Consider the following 13189-nt stretch of genomic DNA (forward strand, 5'->3'; position numbering starts at 1 on the left):
AGCATCACTTTGCAGCCGACACAAACAACGCACAAGCTGCCGTTCCTCATTCGCATACAAATGATATATTGTTCTCATATTCCCTCCATTATGTATGTTCCCAGCAGATTATATCCTCAGTCAAATGGGCCTGGATGGGCGAGTGGGTGGGGTGTCGGTGAGACAGGGGTGGTGCTGGCATCTGATTTTCCCTCACACGTTACGGAAGTCTGGATCACATTTAAAACACATGTTACTGCTCTTTGGTTGTGTGCGGTTTGGCAACTGCGGAGGAAAAGACACTGATAGGGGGTTTATGAAGCAAGAGGACTTGATCCCTTGACAAAGAGACATTACAAAAGAAAGACGGGAAAGGCGTGCTTTGAGGCAGCAGGATCAGCAGCAGTGGGAGAAACATTAGGGCATACGCTAAGACAGACAAACTAACTTCTCATAGCTTCTTCAGAATTAGCCCACATCTTAGAGGGAGGAATTGTGCGGCTGCTTTTGCACCTCAGGGCATTTTTAAACGGACAAACCACAGTAGGATCTGGAGATCCGGGGACTGACAGAAGGGAAGTTTAACATATTGTTACCACTGAAATCAGCAGCCTTTTTTCAGGAGGTGGGATAATAAAAACGAAACACAGAGCAATTTGTTGATCATAGCTAAAATATCTCATAGGCCTTTAATCCATTCTGACATAAGAGAGTGTGTTGATAAAGAGTCCTCAAGGGAATCTTGACTTTTCAGCTTCTGACATCTAGTAGCCTCGTTATTTAACTGGACACCTCAGGTTCTGCATCAAAGCCTCTGCAGTGATAGGTGCATGTTTTAAAGCCTCTTTAACCTTCCACATTTGGCTCTTGGGCGTCTGGGTTGCTGTCACAGGTTACGTCTGGCTTAGACACACACACACACACACACACACACACACACACACACACACATACACACACTTTACTGTGCAGCTGGAAGATCAAGAGTTTGTGTTGCACATGCCTGGACTGAGAAGACGGAGTGTGTGTGGTCTGAGGGACTCAGCTGGTCTGGGAAACTGAGAGGCAGCCAGCTCTAAGAGCTTTCTGCCAGAAGGAAAAGGAAACAAGTTCATACTGCTGAGTGCTTCTCAGAGACTGCGAGCAGAGCCAAGGAATAATGATGAAGATGAAACAGACTCTTTGCAGAATCTCCTACTTGGTGACTTTGGTGGTGGAGCTGAGCTGGATAAATGTGGGTCACAGCATATACAGAGAGGGCGGAAGTAGGGTAAGTGTGGCGTGAAGCCTTATGTCTTCAAGTGCATGTGATATGTATCAAAGCAGCAGCGTAAGAAGCTTCTTGCAATTCACTGCTGTTTGTAGAAGATGCGCAACAACAGATTTTGTTTCCCTTTGTACTCAAAAAAACTTTAATTGAAAGCTTTGAACAGAGAGCAGAAAGTCATTGCATTGCTTTTGTATTTTGCATATATTCAGGGCTTGATTCCGCTCACTTTTGTAGTCTCTTTCCTTTTTTCACTAATTCACTCATAATCCTCACATTTGACCAGTTGCTGCCAGTGCAGTAAACTCACATGCACTAACCACGTTCTGTCCTCTACCAAGATTGACAGCAATCACACGCTTGCATGTAGCTAAAAGAGGATATGAATGGCATAATTGTATCTGCGTCGGAGGGATTATTGAACCCCATTCACTCTTAATTTTGTATATCTGGCTCTCATTCATCTCCATTATTTTTGTGGCTCCCAAACCGCTCTGTATTCAAATGGAAACAGCACCATACAAGTTACAGACTTACCAGACACTAAACACAGAGGCAACAGTCAAATAAAACATCATAAAAAAATCATAAAAGTGCATTTTCAATGACAAACACCGACAGCTGATTTCTCTAGTTTCTCTACTTTCAATTCCGGTAATCCGTTTCTCAGGCACTTTCCCTCTCTGTTTCTCATTAGTGGGTCTATCCCCTGGTAGAGATTGCAAAGGGGAAACCTCCCTATTTTCTCTTGTTGTTTCTCTGATTTAAGTGGAAGCAGTTAACCAGCCAACCTGCCCCACCCTCCTCTCTGCAACACACTGAACTCATCAGAGGACTTAGATTGTTACAGTTATCCAGAGGAATGAAAGAAAACACTGTACAGACAAGTGCAATATTCCATGACGGTCCTCTCTCTGACGTTTGTAGACCGAGCAGCCGGTATCAGGCTTTCCCGCCTCAAAAATGTGCCTCTCCTCCCCCTCTCACCCTGTAAAGTCTATTAAAATGTAAAAAAAATGAAACTGTAAATATCTTGAAGGCAGAGCTCACCCCAAAATCAAAAATACATATTGTCCTCTTATCTGTAGTGCTATTTATTAATCTAGATTGTTTGGGCGTGAGTTGCCGAGTGTTGGATGTATCAGCCGTAGAGATGTCTGCCTTCTCTCGAATGTAATGCAACTACTTGGCACTCGGATTGTGGTGCTCAAAGCTCAAATTTGAAAAACTCAACAGCAATGTCTCTTTTCAGAAAATCATGACCCGGTTACTAAAAACATTCCACACATCTTGTTTGAGCTTTTTCATGTAGGAACAATTTCCTTTCTACCGTATCAACACGCAGAAGGAAGCGGGAATCTTCTCACGGACGAGAGGCTCTGCCTCCTCAGCTAGCTGACGTTACAGCTCAGCCGAGGTGGACACAATTAATGTTTACATCTCACGCTGTAACGGGCATAAGCTTCATCTATGAGTAGCACACTTCTTTCTGCGTGCTGGTTGGCGGTTGTAGAGAGAAAATAGTTCCTACATGAGGTCTGTAGATTATCTTGTGGAAGCAGGTCATGATTTCTGGAATGGGACATTGCAGTTTTTTTAAATGTATTTTTTTTGGGCTTTGCGCACCACAAGCTGAGCTCCATCTAGTTCCATTACTTTGCCCTCTGATATAGTTTGACTGGTGTTTGTTTGGCTTTCTCCCTCCACGGCTGCCTCCTCTCAGAGTGCATGATGATGGTGGTTTGGTTGGCTGAGGCCCAGATTTGTCAGATTTATATTTGGCTGCATGTCATTCTTTTCGTGCATATGAAAGTAGACTATTTGATATCAGAGTCATGAGCTTCAGAATGAGCAACGTTCAGACGTATTAAGGCAGACTCAAGCGGACACACAAATGATCTGAGCAGCTGTTGATAATCCCACTAATGTGTGTGATATCAGGCCAAGTGCTCCAAGTAACGCCACGCTACAGCAAACATAATGCCAACTCAGCCTTAGCGTAAGGCACGTTAGCAGAAAATAATTTATCTATGAATGTATTTCATTTTTTATTATATTTTACTTTCTTGATTAAATATCTTGCAAAAAGACTAAGGACTCTGCAGTCTGTGAGGCTGTAGGCACAGCAGAGTGTTGAGCTAAATGCAAACATAATGCTTCAGTAATATGCTTATGTTTAGTTTTACCAAGTCTATGTCTGAAATCACTACTTCTTGACTAAATACATTTACCCTCCATAAGTTATAGAGACCAATACAACATTAAATGACAATCCATCCAAGAGCTGCAGAGACAGCTCACTCTGAACCTAATATTTAAAGCTTATGTTGATGCTAGAGGAAAAGAGTCAGTAGAATTTATTCTTTAGGGACCATGAATATCCGGAGCAAATTGTACAGTAATCCATTTAATATTTTCTGAGAGATTTCCTTCTGAACCAAAGGATTTCAAAATAATTTTGCCTCGAGAAAAAAAACTCAGGGGATCACCAAAGTCTGCAGGATTTGTCCTCTGGGGACCATGAATATATGTATCAAGTGTCAAGTGTCAAGTGTCATGGCAATCTATCCAATTGTTGCTGAGACAGTTCACTCTGAGCCACACATGTCAACCTAATGTTGGTGCCAGAGGAAAACCCAGGGAATCACCGATTGTTCAGCCCGCATTAATCCCCAGAGAGGGGGATTTGAAATGATTCATGGTAGAGATAAATAAAATGTATGTTAACAATGAATCTTGTGTTTATTATGTGTTTATCGTTAGTCTTTTAGAGAACCAAACCTATGCAATTATTCCAGGGTTTTTTTTCTCCAAAAACACAGAGACAAGTAAAACTGAGACCAACAGTTTTTTTATGTGTTAATATGAAACATAAAAGGATGATTGACTGTGATCCCTGCAGGTGATGAAGCAGTGGGAGAGGAAGGTGCGGTCAGCCTCCAGCCTGGATGAGCTGCTGCGGCTCGCAGACTTTCCTGATTGGAAGTTGTGGAAGTGTCGTCTGAGACTGCAGCAGCCAGAGACCCTCTCTTCTCCACCTTCAGTGGGCTCACACCGCTCTACACGCTACGCTGCTGAATCTTACAGCCTGGAGATACTTAAAGGTCAGATAAAACATACTGTAGGCTTCATGTTACGTGCAAGTCTGCGCATTTGTGTTTATGTGTTCATGAACATGGTGCGTCTCCCATTTAGCCATAGATGAAGAGTGGCAGAGGACTCAGTGCATGCCAAGGGAAACGTGTGTCGACGTGGCCAAGGAGCTGGGCACCGACCCCTCAATGTTCTTCAAACCACCTTGTGTGTCCGTCCACAGGTTTGTTTAATATGAAACTAGATCCAGAACTTTATTATTGTTCACAAAATCAAATGCTATTAGCTGCACCGTCCCAGCATCCAAACACTAACACTCTTAGCAGTCATTGATGTTGCGACAACATGAATTCAGTTGTATTTAATAGATGCTGAAGTGGAGACTAATTTTAAAACATATTTGACTTCTACAAGCCAGCAGAGGTGTTTAAATGGGAACATTTTTATTTATTTTGTATTTTTCAAATACATATTGTGTTTAATATGATACAGAATAATAATATCATTTTAAAACTATTTGTAAAGCTGATTTAATATGTTTTCTTTAGAATATTGTTAAAGCGATTGTTTGACATTTTGGGAAAATGCCACATTCATGTTTGTCGGATAAATATGAAGCGACCACCAGCAGCTGGTTAGCTTACTTGTAACTTAGCATAAAGACTAGGGAAAAAGGGAGAACAACTAACCAGGCTCGGTCCAAAGATAACAAATACAACTACCAGTAGTGATGGGCAAATTAAGCTTTTGTGAAGCACTGAACCACTTCAGCCAATTGTTTCAGAAATGGGTTCATTACTCAAAGCTTCAGGTACAGTGACCTCTACTGGCGAAGTGCAAGGCTGCAGCGGATTTAAAGTATCTTTGCCTTGAAAATTCTTTGACGCACACATCTAAGACTGAATATCATGTTCTATTTAAAAATAAAGATTGATGATTGTGTGTACGTGTTATTGAGAAGAGAGTGCTGGGGATAAATGTGGGCTTATTAAGTTTTAAATTATAGTACAGTTTAAGATTGGATAGAGATAAGGGAAATGAAACGCAACGGATGGACACTGGTTGGATTCGAACCCCAGGCTGCTGCGGCAAGCCTTTAATTGAGGGAGCGCCTGCTCTACGAGCTGCGCCACTGAGGCTGCGCATTTTTATGTGGGATGTACATTATTCTTTCAACAGATTTAGATCTGGTTTCTTTACTTGCGCACAAGGAACAGATGATGCTGGCGTGCATAAAAATTGTTTCGCTAGTTGGCTGGCTCCATAAGATCCAATACAAATGCAATACCAACAACTCAATGGCAATAACGCATACTACTACAACAATAACCCACACATTGTGCATCGTTTAGAGCAGTTATAAAGTGTTGAGGCGCTCACGTATCGAAGCTTCAGTATCACACTGCCATCACTAATTACCAGCACCTCTAATGCTAAATAAATAAAAGTTATATGTTGTTTGTTTAACCTGTGCAAAAACTGAAGTACAAAAACATCATGTTGTAGTTTTACGGGTGCTGGACTATTTCTTAGCTAGGAGCAGCAACTTGACTCACCCTCTCCACGTGGTTGAGGTGACAACAAGATTGGCTTTCCTGCAAATTAAACAAAGGAGATATGACGTGTTAATTAGTGAGATTTAGAGGTCCTGTTGGAGGATTGTGTTACCTTTGGACAGAGCCAGGCTAGATGTTTCCCCTGGTTAACAGTATTTGTGCTGAGCTAATCCAACCAGCTGCTGGCATTAGTTACATTTTTGTCCTACAGACATGAAAGTAGCATTGAAAGTGTTGTCAACCTATTCGTCTACCACTCCTATCAGTAACTATCCTTTCAGTCAAGTGTCGGATTGTACATTCATTTATTGGAATTATTTATTTATTTCTGTATCGATACAAAGTAGATTCAATTTGACCTGCAACCAAATATGATAGTTTAAAAAACTCCCATAAAAATTAAAAGCCTCGACCCCTCGGATTCAACTACAACAACTTACTGTGACTTTATTTTCCCGTGCACATCACTTTACCCAGATGTCAATTAGTTTTTTCCTACTGACAGGTGCAGTGGCTGCTGCAATCAAGAGGGTGTCACCTGCAGAAACTCAACTAATGTTTATGTGAATAAAACAGTGAGTGTCCAAGTCTCAAATGATAAGTGTAAAATGTCATTTATACCTTTTTAATGAACTTTTTTGAGTATTGCAATAGTTCTCAGCTGTCAAACATTCTTACAACAATGTCTGTGTGTTTGTATGATTGTGTGAATTTCAGGTCCTTAGTGTCATTCCATTCAAGTTTGTGCCCGAGCCTGTGCTAATAAAAGTAGCTAATCATACAGAGTGCAGGTGCATGGAGCCTGCCATAATACGACGTAATGCTCAACCTCACAGGAGCAGTGGGTGAGCAGTCATCTTATTTCTCAACGGAATTTGTTATGATTTTTTCTTTTATTCTGTTCTAATTCATCTGGTCCATCGACAGCTGCTCTCCGATGGGCCAGCTGTCAGAGGCAGAGGACTCCAGGAGACTTTGTGCCAGTGGGTTGATCTGGGATTGTTCAACTGACGGATGCATACCTTACCCTTCCAGTACACCAGGTGGGTGGGTGTCTGTGTGTGTCTGTCTGGCATATAATTGTAAACAGACATTCATAGTTTCTCAAGGATGTATCCTAATTACTTTTGGTTAAATGACCAAATGTAAAACTAATGACATTCCCATCAGCGTCGGTTGTACTTTGTGTTTAGCGCTAATTGGCTAACATTAGCCAATTAACACTAAACACAAACAGATGTGTTTACCATGATCACACACTTAGTTTAGACTCTAAACTAAGTGTGTGATCATGGTAAACGCATCTGTTAAAACATCGGCATGTTCTCTTTGTGAGCATGTTAGCATGCTAACTGTTAGCAGTAAGCTCAAAAAAACTAAACCCAGGTAGATATGTCATAGCCCAGAGAATGGATTTAACACTAATAGAAAATCAGCATGCTTTTTACTGACATATAAAAGTGAATTGATTATACTGTAAAATGATTGTCAAAGTGTGTACGTTATAATACGGAGATTCAGCTAACACAATTAAAAGTCATTTATTGTACTTATAGTGACTTAAATGCACCATTATTACGTCCTGCCTAGATGTTCCACTCAGTTCATGGATGCCCGACTGTGAGATAGACGTGGAGCGCTGTGACTGTCTTCCTCGACCTGAACCGACTCTGCAGCCAGGACCGTTCCAACGCTGTAAGCTCAACTACTCCATCTGTGCCAACAAGCTTCAACGTTTCGATCAAGCCTCCTGCAGGTAGGCCCGGGGGAGGCTTTAAAGCAGGCATACTATGGAAAACTATTTTTTTCAATGCATGTGTACATACATGTGGGTATCTGGAGTTCCACCAACCCACAAACTGTGAAATGAGACAGCAAGTCATTTTTTTGTGAGCTGCCTCTGTGAGAAAACATGGGATTCAACAAACCACTCAGATTTGGCTGCCCTTCCTATGTCAGATGCAGGCTCACTAGAATATATCGCCTTAGTATCTATACCCAAGGCTTAAGAACTGCCTTTACAAAGTTGCACCATATTTTTCTTGTAAGCCAATCAGAGCAGACTGGGCTTTTATCGGATGGAGGTCTTAAAGAGACAGGCGCTAAAACGGAGACGTTTCAGACAGACAGACAGGGGAATAGAGGTATATTCAGACAAAAAAGAGAAAAACAAAGTTTTTGAACATTGTAAACATGTTCTAGTAGAAACCCAAAATGTAAGTATGAACCTGAAGATTAGCATTACAGTATATGTTCCCTTTAATATAATAATCAGTTTGTTTACTGTTGATACTGTCTTTAAATGCTGTAGTCTGTACTCAAATGTGACATTAGACCCACAAAAGACACACGTTTGTGGGTCTAATGTCTAAAAGGCATGGGTATGACTGGAAATGTTGAGAAGAAATTTGTTATAAGGAAATTACTAAACATGTGCTGGGAAATGCAAAAAAAGAGAGGATGTAAAATAAAAGGATCCAGTTCAAAGTGAATGAAAGTTTATTTCCAACAACTATAGACATGCAGGATGAACTGATAAACAAAGTGATGCTGAGTTCAGGTTCCTCCAGATATTCTGAGCTAGATCGTGTCTGGATCCATGCATAATTAATATTTCTATATAATCCCTCCCCTTCCTTTTGTTCACAGATGCAAATGGCCTAAGTAAAAGTCCACCGGGGAAATATATTACGACAACCTGCTCGCCAATGATGTTTGGAGGCAGAGAAAAAAGGCTCATAATTTATTTACTGTCCTATTTATGCTGATCACTTTAAATAATTAAGAAGATATTAACTCACATGACAATGTTAATTGATTTTTTAACATGCTTACCTTTTGTTTCAATCAATGTGTAAAGCTAATGATTTGTACTTTTGTTCTTTGTGCACTGAATATGTAGTTTATATTAAAAGATTATTTTTGTAATTTGGATCTGCGTTGAATTTATGGATTACTGCTTAATTTATGAAGGAATATTCCACTGTTTGTTAACCTTCATATGCTCATTTCCTGTTGTTATAAAAATAATTGTGTACAGAACTCACCTGTGTGTTTTACAGGGTGCAAAACCAAACTTTTGAAAAGTTTTTAAACTTAATCAAACATGGGCAGCAAGGGCTGAAAAAGTCTGTCATGGGAAATGAAGTTTTTCAGTGAACTGGTGAGACACGTGTTGTTACTTTAGAAAGACAATGAGCGTATTGTACATGACAATCTTGTTGTTTGGATTGCATCTTCATACAGAGTCTATAAAATGATTCACTCTCTTTGGAGGTTTTCATGTTTTACTGTTTAACAACATTGAATCAAAGTGTATTCAAGGTGTTTTTTGTGACCCCTGATGCAACAGAATGTATCCTTTAATGTCAATGTAAAATCTCTACAAAATGATCCAAACTCATTACAAATGTAAAACACTTGTTCGTTTAAGTATTCACCCCATTTAAGAGGACACTAAATCATCACTGATGATGTTTCTGAATTCACAATATTAGTTACATGGAGATCACCTGTGCTTTCAGTTGATTATAGTACATATTCACCTGAATCTGGAGGACTTTTGAGGGTCTGTGGTAAAATGAATGCACCAAAAGGGAAAATTCTAGAGAAAAACCTGATGCAGCCTTCAAGAAACATGTAACTTCAGAGAAGATTTGTTTACAAGACAATGGGACCAAGCATAAAGACAAAGCAAGACATGGCATGTGTTAAAAACAACAACGATAATGTCCTCAAGTGGCGTCTGAGTCAGAGTCCAATCCAATTCAAAATATGTAAAAGAGGCTGTTCGCTGATGATCCCCATTCAATCTGACAGAGCTTGAGCAGTTTTGCAAAGAATAATGGGAAAGATTGCAGCATCCACATGTGCAAAGCTGATAAAGATCCACACAGTCTCCATCCACTGCTGCACAATACTGTTGCAAACAAGTATTTAGTCATTCATTTAGATCACTTTTTAGAGATCTGTTTCAATTTGATATTAAATAATTGTCCCCTGTTGATAAAAAAAAACACATAAAATCTACTTTTATTCAATTTTGTAAGACAATAAAAGATACTTTTACATACTTCTTTTATAGACAATGTACAAGCAGCTGTTTTGCTGACATAAGATCTTTTGCATTGCTTTCTATTCAATATCTGGGAGGCTTTTTTTTGTTATCCAGATGGTGGCAGAGAAGCTAGAAATCTATGCCTCCATATGTTTCGTATTTGATATATACTGTATATTGAATCTTTGAACTTCCAGGCGGAACTCCATCCTCTCTGATGGTGTTTGAAGACCTGCAGCACACGGACTGTAAATGTGTCTTCTCATAAAACAGGTGTGTCAGTTGTAAAATGTGCTTGTTGCTTGGTGAATGTATTGATTTCCAGTCTATTATTCCCATTTTCCCCTCCGACGGAGCTGCTGATCTATAAAATGATCATGATGTTAAACAGTAAAGCGTACAGTATATGTCCTCACTCCTTTGTTGGCATTAGAATTGATTTTGAACCCATCATAAAATGGCCAGATACCAGGATGTTGTAACGTCATCGGGTCTACTCACACCCGTTGATACATTAATAAAGAGATTTGTGAGTGTGACAAGCTCTCCTGTGCGTGGATGCTCTCTCTAAGCACCGTTAAACAGTGTCAGTTGTGCTCCTCGCCGTGACAGCACCACCCTGCCTTTAGGAGCCATACAGGTTGTTACCAGACAGAATTATTAATCAGAATAAAAAAGTATCAGGCAGAAATGACACCACTGCTTCGGCCTCACAAGGGTTTAGACATTTAACTATTAACTAATATATATATATCATTAAAAAAATGCTGTATTTGAACACTTCATATTGCAGATGATACAAAATACTAATTAGGCCTGAAGTTACAAGGAGTTTTGTCTCCCCCTTGCTGCTTTTCTATTTGCAAAAATAAATAAATAATCATCCCTGTGTTTGTAGTTTCACAAATACCAACAATTAAAAACCTTATTTAATGCAGTGAATTCATGTTTGCTTTGCTTGTATTTATTTATGTTGAAGGGAAAACGCAAATAGAGTCATATATTGAAAATAAGAGATAAATATGAGACTAAGAGCTTCATCTAAAACTATGAGACCATGGTCTCTATAAATCTGGGTACTTCTATTAAAGTGCCCGGTGTAATGTTCTTGAAAAAGAAAAGTGATATTTACATTGAGTGTAAGTCACCAAAACACAAGGTGAATCATTGAGGTCTAACAATCATGTTGTAATCATTATTCCTCACGAAACATTTGCAAAGACGATTAAAAGCCCAAATTTAAAAAGCTTACATCCATGTTTTCTAGCTTGCAATCTTTTTATTCCCTTTGCTGTGGTGCATTGCTACATGTCTTGGTGTGTTACTGCCACCTGTAGATCAGAGGAATAAGTGTGAAACCACCGGCAGGATTGTGGACCACATCATCCACAATTCATCCTATTTATGCCGATCACTTTAACTAATTAAGACGATAGTGTGTCATTCTCATCCTCATTTGTGTCCTTGTCCGCATGCACAAGATAAACAAAATGGGGGGAAACTTATCCATAGTGCGACTAAAAGCTGAAAGCTACAGAGGTACCTTTAATTCAGTAGGTGTTCAAAAAATACTACAAATGAGCATCAACTTCGACTGAATAGATGAACAGATATAAATGTCATACAAACAATAAAGAAAGGAACTCAAAATAATTACAAATCTAAGTCTAAATCATCTCCCCTCCTGGTCTCAGAGTAAAACATACATACTGTAGTGTTTGGAGAAATATAACGTATGAAAGGTTCAAGTTTAATAATTAAGTACATCGACTATCTTTGCCAAGCCACACAGTAAAAGTTTTAAATGAATGATGAGGATGACACACTGTATGGCCAAAAGTATGTGGACATGAGAATGATTAACCGCTTAACATTACACCCATATGTAACTGCTACACATGTAATTCTATATCCAAGAGCATTTAAAGAAATGTTTTACATTTTGGCAAATAAACGTATTCACTTTCCTGCAGAAAATCTGTCTGTTCAACATAAGGCTTAACAAATAATAGTGTAAACAAGGGGAAACAGCTGATATAACAAACTCCACCTACAAGCTCACTAATTAACAGGTTATATCTTCTTTGTTTACCAAAACTAAAGTGTTAAAATGTTACATCGTGGTTTCAAGGCAACCAGCGGAGACTCTTGATATTCAAGAATATTCCTCCCATAAAACCCCGTTTACTATGCTGCGATAAGTTTGGCACCGACGATGTGTGTGAGGCCTGACTACCAATCAACTTTTCAATTCATCCCAAAAGTGCTGGGATGGGGTTGAGGTCAGGACCTTGTGCAAGCCGGTCAAGTTCTTCCACACCAAACTCTGAATAACATTTGACCTAACTTTGTGCACAGGGCATTGTCATGTTAAAATGGAAACATATAACTGATATCAACTGCTGGAATTCTCCAAACTTCCTTAAATGCAACAATGACGAAACGGCAATTATTGTCTTTGCCAAACCCAATTCAGATTGTCTGCAATACTGGAGCCCTTTAACATGACACTAAGCCAACTGCAATACATGTGAGTGTTTTATTTGATTCAAGCCTCTGTTTTGGTGGCCAAGTAAAGAAGGTTGTTTATGAGCCTGTGCACCCTCTTAGTTATCGGACAGTGTCCTTCTGAGCATCCCCAGAGCCAGCCTGGTGACTCAAGCTGCCTTCACATCATAAGAAATGTTCTCTTTGCTCACTGCGAGGTAACTGTGGAGCGACTTACTTGCAGATATTAGGTTTTCTAAATCTATCACTGCTTTTAAATTCTTCTTAAATAGTGTTATTAATGTTTATGTATATGTATTAATATTGTTATTATTATTATTATTATTATTATTATTATTATTATTATTATTATTATTATTACTACTACTACTACAGCTAAAGAATAAAAAAAGACAGCTGTGCTGTATAAAGCAATAAGTCAAGACATTGATTGTCATCAGGTTGTCTATGAGTGTCCAAGGTGTCAAACAGCCACATCTCAAACATTTTGCTGCCAGGAACATGTATAAAAGGAATCAAATTGCATGTAAATCTTAATATGTGAATGTACCCCAATGCACTGTAAAAATGTGACAGGTTGATCTTACTTAAAAGAAATCTAGGAAACCGATTGCCTTGAAAGGGTAAGTTAATACAACTATTAGTCTTACAATATGTTTACTTTGTATTAGGGCAAATTGTAGTAAAGTTGACTCGAGGTCACACATAAAATGAAAAAACCACATCCAT

At 39.1% G+C, this 13189-nt stretch overlaps 1 protein-coding gene across 2 annotated transcripts; it reads left to right on the plus strand.

The window, feature by feature from the left end:
• Positions 1-300: 300 nt before the first annotated feature.
• On the plus strand, positions 301-8829 carry vegfd (vascular endothelial growth factor D). Of its 2 annotated transcripts, none has more exons than XM_029458276.1 (8): positions 301-1249; positions 4149-4350; positions 4442-4562; positions 6401-6470; positions 6613-6740; positions 6823-6938; positions 7486-7590; positions 8545-8829. In XM_029458276.1, exons 1-8 carry the CDS (start codon positions 1139-1141, stop codon positions 8661-8663), a joined length of 972 nt encoding a protein of 323 aa, XP_029314136.1. In that variant the 5' UTR covers positions 301-1138; the 3' UTR covers positions 8664-8829. The 2 variants fall into 2 exon arrangements, with proteins under 2 accessions (XP_029314136.1, XP_029314146.1); XM_029458286.1 differs by having other exon boundaries at positions 315-1249; positions 7486-7651.
• Positions 8830-13189: the final 4360 nt, after the last annotated feature.

The sequence above is a fragment of the Cottoperca gobio genome, chromosome 3, assembly GCF_900634415.1.
Source record: "Cottoperca gobio chromosome 3, fCotGob3.1, whole genome shotgun sequence".
Taxonomy (NCBI): domain Eukaryota; kingdom Metazoa; phylum Chordata; class Actinopteri; order Perciformes; family Bovichtidae; genus Cottoperca; species Cottoperca gobio.